At 45.4% G+C, this 16,238-nt stretch overlaps 1 protein-coding gene across 2 annotated transcripts in view; it reads left to right on the forward strand.

The window, feature by feature from the left end:
• TXLNG (taxilin gamma) overlaps positions 1–16,238 on the forward strand; it is a 567,462-nt gene that overhangs the window by 304,655 nt on the left and 246,569 nt on the right. For both annotated transcript variants that reach the window (XM_069636805.1, XM_069636806.1), the window contains exon 7: positions 11,727–11,801. In XM_069636805.1, coding sequence (XP_069492906.1) covers positions 11,727–11,801 — 75 coding nt within the window. The remainder of the gene's footprint in view (positions 1–11,726; positions 11,802–16,238) is intronic.

The raw sequence follows: 16,238 nt of genomic DNA on the forward strand, positions 1-16,238 counted from the left end.
AGGGAAGCTAGGAAACGTAACACACGCTATTGCTATTCCAGTAAATGGAAACTCTGTCATCTGGTGTAATACCAAGGTCGTCGATCCCATCGATTACTCCTCACCAACACACATTGTGCTGTACCTAACCCATTTGTTAGACTCAGGACTGGCCTTCAATTCCCTAAAGGTTCATCTAGCTGCTTTCTCATCCTACACCACGTCACAACAGAGTGTCATGGTGGAAAATACTGGTTATTAAGGATTTTATGGAAGGGGTTAAGAGAATCTATCCCCCCATTTCTCACCCAGCTCCTGGATGAGATCTAAATGTGGTTTTAACCAGACTCATGGGATCTCCCTTTGAGCCAATGCATAAAGCAAGTCTAAAAGACTTTACTTCTAAGACGGCCTTCCTAGTGGCTATCACTTCTATTAGAAGTGTTAGCAAACTACAGGCCCTTTCTGTTATAGACCCTTTTGTTACAGTCCACAGGGGTAAGGTGGTTCTGCGCACTCATCCCAGGTTTGCGCCTAAATTCATCTCGAAGTTCCATGTGCACCAATCGATCGAACTACCCACATTCTTCCAGAATCCCACCAGCATTGCCGAAAGAAGCCTACACACACTAGATGTGCGCAGGGGAGTCATGTTCTACCTGGAAAAAACGAAACCACGGAGGAAGACAAATCAGTTTTTCGTTTCAGTGGCAGCTGGCAGAGAAGGGGATCCTGTCTCTAAAACCGCTATCTCAAGGTGGATTGTCAAATGCATCACACTGTGTTTCTCGCTTGTTAAGAGAGAACTGCCTTTCAAGCCTGGGGCACTGGGGCTTCCATAACATTCATTGCAAATGTTCCCCCTAGAGTCCATTTGCGAAGCGGCAACCTGGAGTTCTGTACATGCCTTTACAAAACACTATTGCCTGGTCACTCATTCTAGATCTTATTCTCAGGTGGGATAAGCAGTATTAAGACATATTTCTCTACTGTTCCTTCTCCTAGCCCACCTCCAACTCCGGGTACTGCTCGCTAGTCTATGCACAGCATGTGATTCTAAGCAGATTAACAAGCATCATAAGACAAGCATTACTCACCGTAATAGCATTTCTGATGATTGCATCTGCTTAGATTCACATGCGCCCTCCTTGACTCCACACTCTGGGTGGAAGGGACATAGACGTCTTACTACTTTCTCTTTTATGTACTCACTCACAATAGCCTGGGGCTCCCTGATGGCAGAAAAAATACAATCTGAGGGACCTCGGCGCGTGAGGGAGTTTGGATACACTGCAGGTCACGATAGGGATAGTGTTATAGACACGGCTATGCCGACGTCTCCTTTCGGTCCCCGAAAGACAAGATGCAATACTCTGCGGTTACCACTGGATGTCAGACCATATGCACAGCATGTGAATCTAAGCAGATGCAATCATCAGAAATGCTATTACGGTGAGTAATGCAAGTCTTATTACATTGTTGCTTTACATTGATGGTACACATCATATAGTCACAATAAGGAATAATCTAGCCCAAACACTAAAGCGATTGAAGCCTCTTTGCGTTCAGTTAATTCACATCAAACGCCCTTTTATTTATGGTTGAGCAATGGTTTGTTGTGTGTATTTACTTACATAAGGTCTTGACTTTTGAATAAGCTGTGCGAGCATGTATTTTCTATCTCATTGAGTTGTGTCTCTAGAAATATATTCAATCCAAAAATGAGTTACTATTCTTTCTCCCGTTTGCTTGTTTAAATCAAATAGACATTGCATGTTTTACAACTAATTGTTATTGAAAGATTGCCTAATGTTGGGTATAATCTTCCTTTCTGTGCTGTCCCCTTTAACCTTAGAGACCCCCAGCTATTTTGCTAGACTCAAGGCTTTTAAAGTTTTACTCTTGAGTGAGCGAGACATTTTTCTCGCTCCAGTGTTTTCCTGACTGATGTTCATGTTCCTTGCTGTTTTATGGAGTCTCGTAAACTCCATAGGCATCTGCTTTTGCATTGTGACACACAGCACCTTTTGTGCAGTGCCACTGAGGTCCCTTGGACTTCTCATAATAATTAACTACATTTTCTTGTTATGTTATATGAATTTGTAAGAGCACACATACGCCCGAAGGCATCTTGGCACTGAGCAGTAGGACAAGGCGTGCAAGAGCAAACAACACTTAAAAAAGAAAGGTCTTGAGGGACTGCCGGAAAGCAAAATGATTGGAAGTTGCACGCAGTGCCAAGGGTAACTGATTCCATGCATTGGCGGCCACTACCGAAAAGGCCATAGCTCCCATCCGTGACTGTCTAATACGGGGTACAGAGAGGAGAAGGGCAGACTGAGATCGGAGAAGGCGGGAGCGAACATAGTGAACAAACTTCTCCTCAAGATATTCCGCTTCACCTTTATGAAACGCCCGATAAAACAGGCACATGGATTTAAACTGAATCCATTTTTCAATGGGGAGCCAGTGCAACTGTTTCAAGAGTGGGGAAATGTGTTCGTGCTGGGAGGCGTAGAATCGCTCTAGCCACAGCATTCTGGAGCATTTGAATGTGGTTTAACAGATGGCGAGGTTGGCCATAGTACAGTCAGTTGCAGTAATCGACTGTACGAAGGACCAAAGCCGCAACCACAGGGGAATGGAAATGGCAAGGAATGAAGGGGAGAACCTTCCGCAGGGTGCGTGATTTAAAGTGTCCTGATGTACAGACCGCCCCAACCTGCTCTGCCATAGAAAGAGAGGATGAGAATCTTACCCCTAGATTTCTCACTGAGGATGACTGGGTAGGGAAGGATCCAAGAGAGAGGCCAGAAGTCAGGACTCCAGAAAGAGAGAGGGTAGGTCCTGCCAAACACTAAGACTTCAGTCTTACTGCCATTTAATTTAAGTGAGTTTTTTGCAATCCATGCACCTTAATCCTCCAGACAGCTCCTAAGTAGAACCACAGTTGCAGGGCGAGATAGGTCCAGACGGACCAAGATCTGTGTATCGTTCGCATCGGAGTAGAAGCTGAAACTGTGTGACATGATGAGAAGAGGATGTATATAGATGTTAAACAGGATCAGCGAGAGTGCCGATCCCTGTGGAACTCCACAGGACAGTAGGACAGATTCAGAACAAAAAGGAGGCAGGAAGACTGACTGGGACCGATCCGCCAAAAAGGTGGTGAACCAGTTTAACACCTGGCCCCCCTAGGCCAGCATCCGACAACTGTGAGATCAAGATAGAATGATCTACTGTGTTGAACTCTGCCGAGAGATCCAACAAGAGAAAAGCTCCGACCCCGCGCTAAGCGATTACACTGGGAAGATCGTCGAGCACATAGTTAAGGACCGATTCAGTTCCTCTTCCTGGTCGAAAGCCAGACTGAAAAATATCCAAAAAGCCAGACGTCTCCAAAAACGAAGAAAGAGCGGAAACGAGACCCTCCTGAACCTTCATCAAGGATGGAAGAAGAGAAATGGGTCGCAAATTGGCCAGTATAGCCTGATCCAGAGAGGGCTTCTTCAAGAGCACACAAGTGTGCTACAAAGGTTTAGGTATAGACCCCTCTTGAAATGATAAATTCACCACCGATGTAATGAGAGATCAAGTCTCCAGAAATATTTTTAAGCACCGGCAGTGGTATTGCATCAGCAGGAGAGGCCAATTTAAGGCCAAGAATAGCTTCAGAGATGTCTTGTGAGAGGAAAAGATAGCCAGGAAGCATTAGGGGTGGGCAATTGAGGAACAGTCTAATCACTTGCCATCCCTATAAGATTATCACTAATATCCTTACGAATGGATTACATTTTAGAAGAAAAAAAGGAAGAGAATGACATAGAGCTTGTGAAGGCACAGTAGAGCCCCCAGCCTTAAATGGATTAGAAAGAGGGTGAACTAGTTCAAATAACACTTTAGGTCTATTAACGTGTTCGATCCTGTCACTAAAGGTCTTTGTTGCAGCCAAAATTGCTTTTTGATAGACTGTTAGGACTAAGCGGGAGGCAGCTCTAGTAGCAGTCGTGTAACCCATCCGCCATTTCCTTTCCGCCTGACGGCATTGAAGCTTAAGGGCCCTAAATTCATCTAAGAACCAGGGTTCGGAGGCATGAACTCTTTCCTTACATCGTTCTTTTGGCGCTAGCAAGTCAGCTACAGCCAGAAGGGAGGTGCCCAGAGTGGCTAGGGTACATGGGGCTGTACTTAACACTGTGCTTACTAAGGGTAGCCACCAACACTGGGGCCTCCACCTTGCGCCATTTGCGTTTCAGACTAGCAAACTTATCGGGCCGTCTGGCTAGATCAGAAAGTTGAATGATGAAGAGTACCAGAAAATGATCAGACCATAGAACAGGAGAGATGGACTTAATGGTAATCAGAGATTGAGGTGCGCAAACAAAATCTATCACCTAGTTGATGAGTAGGTTCCAGCATTAGTTGGGGGAGACCAAGATCTATCTATCAGGGAAGACAAGTTTGGGTGAACTACTGTTCCGAAGTATAGTAAGATGACCCCTGTCTTACTAACTTTACTTTATGGGTCCAGCTGGGAGTGCTGCAGGGTTACATAGTAATTCCTTTAACCCATTCCCCATGTACCATTTTGTTACACAAACTCACTTGAATGGCTGGTGGCAGTGGTTTCTTTTTTTTTACTACCTAGTGACATGCATCTGCAGGCTGATGCCTCAGCTGCAGTGCTGCACCCAAGTGTCACCATTTCCTCAAAATGACACCTGTCTTCTTTTTTTCACAATTTCTTGTTTTTTTTCTAGGCTTTTACTCTGTTTGCATCAGGTTTGAGCCCTTTGTATAGTTTGCCTTTGGCGGGCTTCAGCCTGAAGCTCGCCCAGGCTCCAGTGTTACTTGAAAGGCAGGCAGTGAGGGAGGGTCCTGAAATGTCCCTGTCCTTTGTCCCTAGGTGTGCCTGAGTGAAACCAGTACCTATTGGCCCTGCTGTGTGATTGACATCCTAGGACTGTGAATGAATGGTGACTTGCATAAAAAGTGAGGTTTTTCGGAATAAGAGCAGAGTCAAACACTGGAGGACAAAATCCGAAGCAGAGGACGAGCGAAGACGCCAGCAGCACCCTCCTGGACCACAAAGTGCAGGTGAAGCCGTGCAGCTGTGCTGACCCCTTTTTCGAATCGACTGGGAAGACCTGCAAAGGATGACTTCCTACCTTGGGCTGGTGGGACCAACTAGCCTCGAGACAAACTCTATTTTGGCACAACCCCAGACTTGCTGCAAATTTCCAAGACTGCAGAAGCCCAATACCTGGGGTAGCTCGACCACTTGTGAGTGCATTGTCTTCCATATTCCGAATCCGTCCAGATATTCGTGGGCATCCAGAGGACCGTACAGAAGCATGAAATCTGCATCCAGATTCCCCAGACAGAGGGACAAAGGAAACTAATCAGAGTTTTTCGGTCTTCATGGGCACTGAGGAAAAAGCGCCAAAACCACAAAGAGCTGCTGAATCCACAGAAATCCATTGCTGCCAGTCCCTCTCACGAGTGCTGCTGCAGGAGCCTGCCAGACATCCTCACTTTCGTCACCACGACCAAGTACCAGGAACAGTTGTCTACTGCATTGCATTGTGAAGGCTAACAGCTGGAACACTTTCTTCATTTTCAATTTACTGTGGGGTTTGGGGTATTTGATCCTTTTGCCATTTGGGTTCTTCCCACCTTTGGTAGTCCATTTTTAACCCAACACCAGGTTGAACTCCACTTACCTGCATTGGCCTTACAGCTTGTGCTTTCTAAAGGTGACTCCTCTTGAGTTGCTGTGATTTCTCTTTTGAACACAGACTACTTAAGAACAGTTTTCTATGAAGAAGAGCATCAGAACTTTGACTTTGTCCATTGACCTTGGCTGTCTTGGCTCCCTAAAGGCCTCCTTCTGAACCTATTGTCTTTGGTAGTACTTGTACCCTTACAGCTCTTAAATGTGGCACACTTTAATGCTGGGATAATTGACAGTCTACATCCCATTCGGAGAATCTAACTGTTTCAGTCTGATCTAACCCTAACCTTTCCTTCCTGAGAAACTCAATATTGCAGAGGTGATGCTATATTAATGTTATAATGTCCTCAACTGACGTCACCTCGGGGAGCTGCAACATGTGTAGCATATGCCTGATTTACTCACCTGCTTTATCGTTCACTATTTGAATTGAATCCTAATTGAGAATTAATGTTTCAGCCAATTGCTGCTTTTTAAAGAATGCTTTAAATATCTTTTAGTATAAATAATTTAATTCATTTTAACTAAGTGTGTACATGTTTACTTGGATACCTGTAGTTAATGGTTTTATTGCACAGCTCTACAGCTCACATTGCCCCTATTAAGAGAAGCCTGACTGCTCATTTACACTACCAACTTCTGTAGTACAGGCATTGTTAGGGAGAATTCTCATATGTGCCAATTCCCTTCACCTTAGAGACCCCCAGCAACTTCGTTGGATTTTGAGTACTTGATTTGTTTACCTGGAAAGAGTGTGCGCCTTTTCCCCCCACTCTTTAATGTATTTTGATGTGCGTTTTGCACTTGTGTAATTTGATTAGAGTTTTAGATAACTCCATAGGCATCATCTTTTCATGTGTGTTACACAGCACCCTCAGTGCAGTGACACAAGGATGTCTTTTAGACTTCCCAAAGGTTTGAATACCTTCTCTGGGATAAACTACTGGTTCCCAGAGAATGTAAAGTGAAATTCCAAATTTCTAGACCCAGCACACACCATCTTACAATGGAGTGCTGGAGAGGTGACCTAGTATCCCCTGTGTCTAAATACTCATGTATCAGTTAAATTCTACCCTTTCCTATTGAAAAGGCTGGTGGCAGTGGTTTTACAACAAACTACCATGATTTTTCCCAACCGCGAACACTGGTAGCTAAAAATCAGGGGAGCCATGTTTTTCAAGATGGTGCCTTAAGCCCCTTTCTTTAAATGGGTCCCGGTCTTCTTTTTTTTGCCATTTCTTTTTGGGAAGGTCCTTCTAGAGTTTGTCTCTGCGCGCCTAACCAGTTTTGGTCCCTTTGTTCATATGCCTTTGGCGGGCTTCAGGACTGAAGACCGCCTCTGGCGCATCAGTGTCTGGGGTGGGCAGAAAATGGAGGTGCCCGAAACTCCCTGTGCTTAGTCTCCTTGGAGACCCAAATGCACTCTGGCGTGATTGGCTGTCTGACTATCCGGCAAGGATAGCCACCCTGCTGGGTGAGTGACAGCTAGGCTGGAATGAAAGGGAGAAAACTGTTTGAAAGGAGTCTCTCTTGGACTGGAAAGCATAGTTGACCACTGGAACGAAAGAACCAAAGAAGAGCTGGAAGAGGACAGCTGCTGCAACTCCTGGACCGTTGGTTTGCCCAGTGAAGCCCTGCTGCAGGTCCGAATTGCCAACTTCATCTCGACAGAGAAGCCCTTCAAGGACGACTTCTCCCTTTAAGTTGGTGGGACCAATCAACTTGTAAGCCACCTGGATACCATTCTCAAGGCTGGTTATGATTAACCAGGGAGAGGGACACCAACTTGGGAGCTTGAATTAGACCTACTGGAACTGAAGTGACTCCATTTTGTTTGCATTTTCCGATTATGCAGTGCAGGAGTCCTACGTCATCCTTCTTGTCCCCACGACTGAGGCTCAGGAACATTGAGATCTGCAGGAACTGCCAAGTGTTAGGGAGAAGTCTATGTAAAGGCTAATTTCCCAAACCTAGTGAGTCCCCCAGCAACTTTGCTGGATTTTTGGGGTTTATTTTTTTCTCCTGCTAAGAGTGAGACTCTTTTACTCCCACTCTTAGACATGATTTGAGGTGTTCCTTTGTCTTTCCATGTGTTTTATGGGCTATGGGGTCTTTTACTCTATAGGGTTTCATGTGGGTTACACAGCACCCTCCGTGCCGTAACCCAGGGGGTGTTGTAGCGACCCCCCAAACATAGACTCCATACCCTGGGACTGACTACTGTCTCCCAGGGCATGTAAAGTCACCATTGGCTTTGCTAGTCCCAAATTATGAACAGAAACCAGTACAAACCATCATATTGTAGATGTACTGGTTGGGGCAATTCGATTGCCCCGGGGGTCTGTTGTTCGTGGGGGGAACATCTCCGGTCCCCCTGATCGAGTTTTGGCTGGTGGCAGTGGATACTACTTTTTATATTCGACCGCGAATATATCTGAATGGGATTTTCCCTTTGTTCAAGGCTACCAACTTTCGTTATTTAATTCCTATAGCCTCGAACATACCACTGGTTTATTTATTTAATATTAATTCACCGGTTGCTATTTTTTGCCAGAACTCGATTCTAAAATGGCGTTTGTGTTCTCTTCTGTGATTCCGACCCAAGTCGAGCCCTTTGTTCCACTTTTTGGCGGGCTTCTCCACAGAAGCCTCCAAAAGTGGTGCCACTCTGTCTGGGTACCACAGCGGGTGTGGGAGGGGGTTTAGGCACCCTGGACTGAGTTACCTTGGTAACTCAAGTCGCACTCTTGTGTGATTGGCCCAAGTGGTGAGCCGGCCGGCTCACCACTTAGCATGTTTGATTGACAGCTAGGCTGAATGAATGGGGGTTTGCTGCATAAAAGCAGGGCTTTGGGGACTGGAACTTCAGAAGTCGCCACAGGACCAAAGAATCCGAGGAGGGAGAAGCTGAGCCGACCTGCAACGACGACACCACCGGTGGAGTCCTGCTGAACCGGCTCACCACTTTTCCCGACGACAGAGGAGATCTCCAGTCTGGAGAGTCTTCTTCCTTTGACTGGTGGGGATAACCAGTTTTGCCTTCTTTTCACCTTCCTGGAGCATCTTGTGGCCACCTTGCCCGTGCCAAGCACCCCGGCAACTGGAATACCACGGCTTACCACTACCGCAAAGAGAAGGGTAGTACCTTTTAACCGACAAATCCGCACCTGGTTTCTTCCCTGGCAGTGCAACGACCTTCCTCTTTCCTCCACGGCGAGACCTCCTCTTCCTCTGGACGAAGCACCGACTTGCACCCGCTGCCAGGAACAACTGCCCCTGCTGGAGCTTCCTTCACACTTAAGGTACTGTGTCCTGCCTGGCTTAACTTGCGACAGATCGTTCGGGGTGACAGTAAAGCCTCGACTTTCTAACCTGGGCTGGCCTGGGACAACCTAGCTAACTTTTCCTGACTTTAATTTCATTCTTTGTGTGCGAACTATCTACAAGACTCTTTGGGCATAACCCCACTGTGTGAACCTGGACCCCTTCTGCTTGCTCTCTCCAAGAGTGGGCCTTGCAATTGACTTCCTTGCTCTCCAGTAGAACTCTGCCTATCCTGCCTTACTGTGGTTCTTTTAAAAGTATTGAAATTTGTGTGCTTCCATAACTCTGCCTTTTTCCCTCCCTTTTTTAATAACTTATTAGAGTGCCATCTTATGTTAAGCGCTCACCCCTGTCTGAAAATAAGTGGTGTTTCTCATTAAGACTTGTCTAATAAGTGATTAGGGTTGTATATATATAATAGTGACTGTGTGCTGAATTTACTTTTCTCTTTGTGCTAGTGTAATCTACAAGTGTGTCTTTAAATAAATAATTATTTACTTTTACACCAAAGCCCTGGTCAGTGTTTGCTTGTGCTACTGTATCTCTGTACCTATTGTGTATACTCTACATACTGCCTAACTCTTCTTGAGGGAAGTCTGACTGCTCAGCCACAGCTACCAAGTGAATCTGTGTGGTACAGACTGCTACCAAGTGGGTTTACTGCCAAACAACTGTAGTCTTAAATCTTTTGCAGTGGTCCCTTAGGGAACGGCACAGGTTTCTGCCTAACACCAGGAACCAACGACTTCAGCTGCATTTGTTTCTTCATGCTAAGGTACTGTGCCACCCGAATGAGAGAACGGCACTCGCGGTGAAAGTTTGTGAAACTTTCCCTACTTGCAGGCCTAATCAGCTTGTGACGCAACATATGATTCTTTTTCGCCTAACCTACTTCTGAGTACTTTTGCAAAGACTTTACCGTTTGATGCCAGAACTGCTCTTTCCTATCCAGAACACTAGCCCATTGACTTTGGCCTAGGCCTATTGACTTGAATTGAACTCTTCTGGTAAACTGAAACTATTTACACTGTCTAACAAGTATATATGATCTATTCTATTTACCTTCTGCATTTTGCTCGCTGCTAAGTAACTGAACTACCATTTGGCTCCTATTTCAGGGGCGCTCAAACTGTCTCAAAAGCTTAGAGTTTTGTATTATAGTGTATTGGTTTATAATATTAAGTTGCCTCTTAGTGAATGTTTTCTAAATGATTGTGTAAATAAATTAATGAGTGTTTTACCAATAAACCTTGAGTATAAGGGTCTACTTGAACCACTGTGATTGAAAGTCCTCTGTGTAATAACTTGTACTGCTCACATTCACTCTTGAGATAAGCCTGGCTGCTCAGCTTGCTACCAAAAACTGTGTGGTACAGACTTTTACCAAAGGTTGGTTTGGCTTACAACTGTAGTTATAATTGTGTGTGGTGGTCCCAGAGGGTACTGCATGCAATTCTGCCTAACAGGCCTATCTTAAAAGGTGGGTCTAATACCAAGGAGATAAGTCTTGTGTAGTCCCACACCAGTTGGACTGCAGTCATTCTTACCTAACACCTAGTTAAGTACCAACTCAACATAATCATCAGTTGTGGGTGCTTAACGTTACTGGCAGTTTGGTTTAGCAAATGTACCTCTAAGGAAAGGAGAAAGCACCTCAAAGTGGGTTGTTTCGAAATAGTCAGTTGCCAAGTGGCCTTTCTTTTTCAGATTAAAGTTATGGTACTCAGTTACCCGTTGATTAATGTAAAGAGGAGTTTACCATGTTGGTCCTGTCAGGAATCTGTGTGTCCGCCTAGTTTACAAGACCGTGAATTGCACTCAACCTGGGTATTTCAGATTTATGCGGGGTGGCAAAGCTTAAGCCTTTAAGTTTTTTATAGTCTGGACATAAAAAAAAGCTCTGATACTTCTCCGAGAGGAAAAAGGTGCGACAATGGACTACATCAAAAGCTTGATCATCCAGCACCATTGGCCAATGGTACTAAATGATAAAAAAAACTCTGGTTAACCAAATGTTAGTAGTTTGAGCCGGATAACCAAACTTCCTGGTATGTTTGGTCTGTTATTTAGCTCCTCCTTAATGGCAATGATGGTTAACCGAGTGTTATTATTGATAATGCAAATAGTGACTGGTCTTACTGTCCACCCAAAGCTGAACATCTGACTATGCAATGTTCAGGGGAATATTTGCTTCCATCAAACTTCATTTTGAGAAAGGTATCGGGCCTCTATCTAGTTTCGGAAGGTCTCACACAATAACCTACCTTCCTACCTTTCAGTTTTTCTCCAGCCAGTGTATACCCCTGACATTTACAAACAGCCCTTCTGACATTCCCATTGGAGTCATTGAACATATTGTAATATGCTTTAAAAGGTAGCTTAGACCGCCTTGGCCGCTATGCATTCACACCAATTAATCTAAATGGCTGTAGAATATTTTAAAGCAGGAAATCCCCTTTTGGAGCCAGCATATATACACAAAGAAATCCTTTTCTTTTATTCCAATTGTATAGTCTTACTGGCTGCAGATATTTTTTAGGTACTACATCCGGTAAGGATACCATCTCTGAAGAAGTAAAGTTGCTATTTCTTCTAATTTGCTGTGACTGTTTCTTTCAAGAGGCTCTGAATGACCAATTCCGATTGGAGATTATTTAGCTTGCAACTCACTATTTTCTATTCCCTGCAGTTACTGAATGAAGCTACTGAATCCAGGCATAAATGTGAGCAGATGAAACAACAGGAAGCACAACTAAAGCAGCAGGTAGAAGCGTAATGTATATGCTTGATCTTTAATGTGTATGCCTGTTACTTTAGAGCTTTAATGTTTTTGTTTTGGAATTTTCTCGGTCTGCCACTAAAGCACTAATGCTTGTGCAAACATTGAAATGTAGCTTTGTTTCTATTGAACATGCAATATTTCTGTCATTACCCTCTTGCAAAACTCTGCAAAATGCACAATGCTACTTTAAACAAACTTCAATTTGCATATAGAAAGGTGTACATGTATATGCGTGTGTCCACACTCCAGCCCCATCACTTATACCAGCACACCACTAGTTAGTTTGTGCACCCATTGTGCAGGTCAGGATTTCTGATCTCTGCAATTCATATTTTCTTTGAGTTTCTACCGTTTCATTGCTGCTAGCCCCTTTTTAAGTTAATAAATCAAGTCCGTTATTGAACTTAAACCTAATTTATTCAAGGTCTTCGTTATGGCTTGTGCCTCCCTCTGACTCATACCATACTTCGTCACCTTTAAACAGTGCATCCATTGGGTAAGGCAATTTTCGTTGGCCATACCAGATAATGTGTATCCAATGCCTTGTAACCCATCACCCCGTGAACTCCTTTGCTTTATTTGAATTTTTACCTAATATGTCTGTGAAATGTACTTCTTATGAAGTCACAAATGTGTCCTTTACTGAAGGAAACCGAAGACTTTGACAGACATTGCAATTGCAATGATGCTGACTTAACAGAGCACTGCTTGATCTCTACAGGTCTGTGCATCATAGTTGTTCTCCAGCATGGGTTTGGCATGGATTCACATGCTCATGAATATTCCCCTTCAGGCTGGGAATCCTTGGTAAAAGAAAAAACTGTTTCAGCTTTGTTTTTAAACTGTCTTTCTCCTATAAACCAATCACTGAGCTCTGGGTCAGACTGCCCCCAGCCAATGACTGCCCTCTACCTACGCCCCTCCTCTGGCAGCCATCTTCAGATTTTTACAGCACGTTCAAGTGTTGGGCATCCTTGTGTTTCGCTCTTTGATCTTTCTGCGTTTTTTGCTAGGAAAACTGTTTTCGGTTCAATCGAGCCTGTGTGCTCCATCGTTTAACCATCTGATTAACAGGGACCCGTTTATCGGCATCTTTAATCGCCCCTGAAAGGGCAGAAATCGTCGAGTGTTCTTTTTGGAAGCTTCCAGAAGTCTTCAGGCCTACACCGCACCGGACCATGTCAGAGAAGAAGTCCCTCTTCAAGCTGTGCTCCAGCTGCAGTTTGCGGAAAGTTTTTTGCATGACCAACATTCCCAGTGGCTGTATTGTCAACACCCGGTGCATAAAGAAGATGGCGATCTGCTGTGGCTTCACCAAGCGCACGATGAAGGATCGACACGCCCGATTGGTGGCATGGCTCAAGACCAGGGCCTCTACCCCAGGTGTTTCACAGGGGCATGGCTCTTACAAGCCCGCTCAGGTTGGCTGGATTCGGAAGTCCTTTGAGGGCGCTCCATCCATGGAGGCCCAACATAAGTCCAAGCACAGCGAGTCCGCTTCCATCGGGGTCGCCGGGCAAGCGGGTCCTGTGGTGGTCAGGGCGCGTTCATAGTCTGTCTGATCTCCAGCCACCGCTCCAGCTCTTCATCCAAAAGGAAGTACGCTACCCCGGGGCAGCTGCGGGAAACACCGGAGAAGGCCAAGCAAAGCAAGGTGTCCGAGCTGCCCGTGAAGGCCAAGATGGCTGACCTGCCTGTGAAGGTCTTTACCCCTCCCCGGAAGGTCTTTAAGGCTGGTAACCTTCTTCCTCTTGCCACTCTCAATTCTTGCTGGGCTGTTAAACATTTCTGACATCTGTCACCACCTAGAAGCACTTGACCTTGATATCCTCGGTCTCACCGAGACATGCTACACGGGCAGCTCGAGTTTTGAGATCTCCTCCCCGACGGCTACAAGATCCTCTCAGCCCCAGATCCAACCAGACTGGAGGGGGTGTAGCCCTGATCTCCCTTGAGTTGATTCCTGCCTCTCTCATTCCCACTCAGGCTTACTCCTCTTTTGAATGCCTAGTCTGCAGACTCTCTCTCTATCATCCAGTATTAGCCGATTTTATACTGCACTACTCAATCCAGCAGGGTTCCGTGAGTCCAGGTGCTACTGCAGAGTCCAAGGTAAGCGTTTACAGAACGTTATTACTCTGCCTAAGCACTATGGACTCTTCTAAGGTTTGATCAGCTGTCACAACTCCTGGGTGAGCTTAGGGTGGAAGTGCACGCCACCTGATCTGAGACCAATGCTCTACGGCGGAAGTTGATAGTAAACGAGAACCGCACAGAAGAGCTAGGCAGGCAGTTACTTCAGGCCCAAGCAGGGCAGGCCCCGCTCCCGGGTTCAGTTCCACCTGCCGCCGCTCCGGTCCAAGTAGTGGTACCCGGGGCAGTTCCATTGGCTCAGCCCGAACGCTTCACAGGGGTTTCCCAAAAGCTTCAGGTGTTCATAAACCAGTGCCGGTTCCATTTTCTGTGGAGGCCTGGGGTGTTCCCTACTGATCAGTCTAAAGTGGCTTTCATGTTGTCATACTTAGGAGGGCATGCTGCTAATTGCGCCATCCCATTAGTAAACCAAGAAAACCCTTTTATACGCAACTTCTTGCGTCCGGGAAACCAGGATCTGCTGGGTTATCTCTTCACTTTCAACCGGCTGGTGGCACAATCACACTGTCCAGAGGAGAAGCGTACCACGCTGTTCTATCATGGCCTCGGGGGAGAACTGAAAGATGTGAATCCACCCGAGGGGTGTGTCGAGTACATCGATTTAGTCTTACAGCTGGACCATTGTTTGCAAGACCGAAGATTGGATCGCAGTCGTTCAGATGGAAGGTCTTTCTACGTTCGCCCAAAAGAAAATCTGGTACGTCCTATTGAGAACCACCGGGTACCCATGCAACTGGGAGGCGTCCGAGGTCCACTCAGCAATGATGAAAGAGAAAAGCAAAGAAAACTACAATTATGTTTGTATTGCCGGAAAGCGGGACACTTCCTGACTGTCCGGTGATACCTCCCAGAAAGTCTGTAGGAGCTATGGATTCTTCGAACCTAACCAGCAGGGAAGAGCAGCCGGTAAACTCCAATCCCCGACAAATCTAGAGGTCAACTTGTCGAGCAAGGAAAAGGCATCCTTGGCCTCACACTTGCTCATTGCCGTGTTACTCATTTGCCACCAATAGCCTTTGCGGATGCATGCTTTGGAAGCATACATAGACCGAGGAGCAGTGGGCAACTACATGGTCCACGATATGGCCCGCAGAATTGGGATCCCTTCCAAGCCCAAGCCAATGGTGGAGAATATAACTGCTGTGGCTAGTTCCCAACTACTATCGGGCCCAGTGACCCAATGCACGGAGGAGGTTCTGCTGCTCTGTCAAGATGTGCATTGTGAGAATGTCATTTGATCTGATAAATGTCCCCCCAGTTTCAGCTCATCCTAGGAATGCCCTGGCTTGAGTCACACAATCCCTGCATTGATTGGTGTGCTAGGACTTTGAGCTTTTCCGAGAGTTGTAGGCAGACATGTCACAAAACAGATCCTGCTTTTTTAGAAGAATCCTTTGGTTGCGGCAGAAGGAAGGACACGGGAACCACGTTGGGCATAGTGGGAGTGTTTCCTCCAGAGTATTTGGAGTAACAAGATGTGTTCCACAGAGAACAGGCGAATACATCTTGTACCTGTCTCAAGTACAATGCAGTCGAATATATGCTCTCACCGAGCAGGAGAACCCACACCTCAAGATCTATCTGGATTAATACTTGGCTAATGGGTTTGTTCAACCCTCTAAATCCCCTGCAATCACGTCCCTTTAGTGGTTTTGTGGGGTATATTGCTTTGTTGCCCCCGTTAGGGAAGTTCTTCTTTTTGCAACTTTCCCTCCATGGTTTCCTATGGAACCCCACTATTTAGTTTTGGCTGTTAGGTGGCTACCTATAAAGCCGAAACTATTATCATTGAGCTTTAACATGAGAGCCTGATATAGGGGCGTTGGCTGCAGGTTTGTAATGTTTTTCAATGCAGGTTGACATATGAGGATGGATATATAGTTTGGCTATGTGTCCCACCCATTTAACGCCCATTGCTAAGGGAAATGAGTAGGCTTTTACTCCCATTTCCACGCATCTCTGCCCACAACAAACCTCTTTTTGCACTCTGTGGCTGAATTTCTACTGTGATGAATTTATCAGTCATCTTTACTTCCAAAATGGCGGTCGCTATGTTTTAATGTTAAGTTATTTTACTGGATTGATGCTTTAAAATATATTTACTGCAGCTTTCAAGTTATGTTGCACATTGTACTGTATTTTGTATTTAAAATAAACAAGGTACTGTACAAGTTAAGTTTTTGTTTAAAATGGTTCTGAAAATGCCCATTTACTGATGTTTGGGGGTTGCTCTAGTGCTTTCATATGTTAGCAGTAGCTGAGTGG

Source organism: Ambystoma mexicanum, chromosome 7p (assembly GCF_040938575.1).
Source record: "Ambystoma mexicanum isolate Mex_15411 chromosome 7p, UKY_AmexF1_1, whole genome shotgun sequence".
Classification (NCBI taxonomy): domain Eukaryota; kingdom Metazoa; phylum Chordata; class Amphibia; order Caudata; family Ambystomatidae; genus Ambystoma; species Ambystoma mexicanum.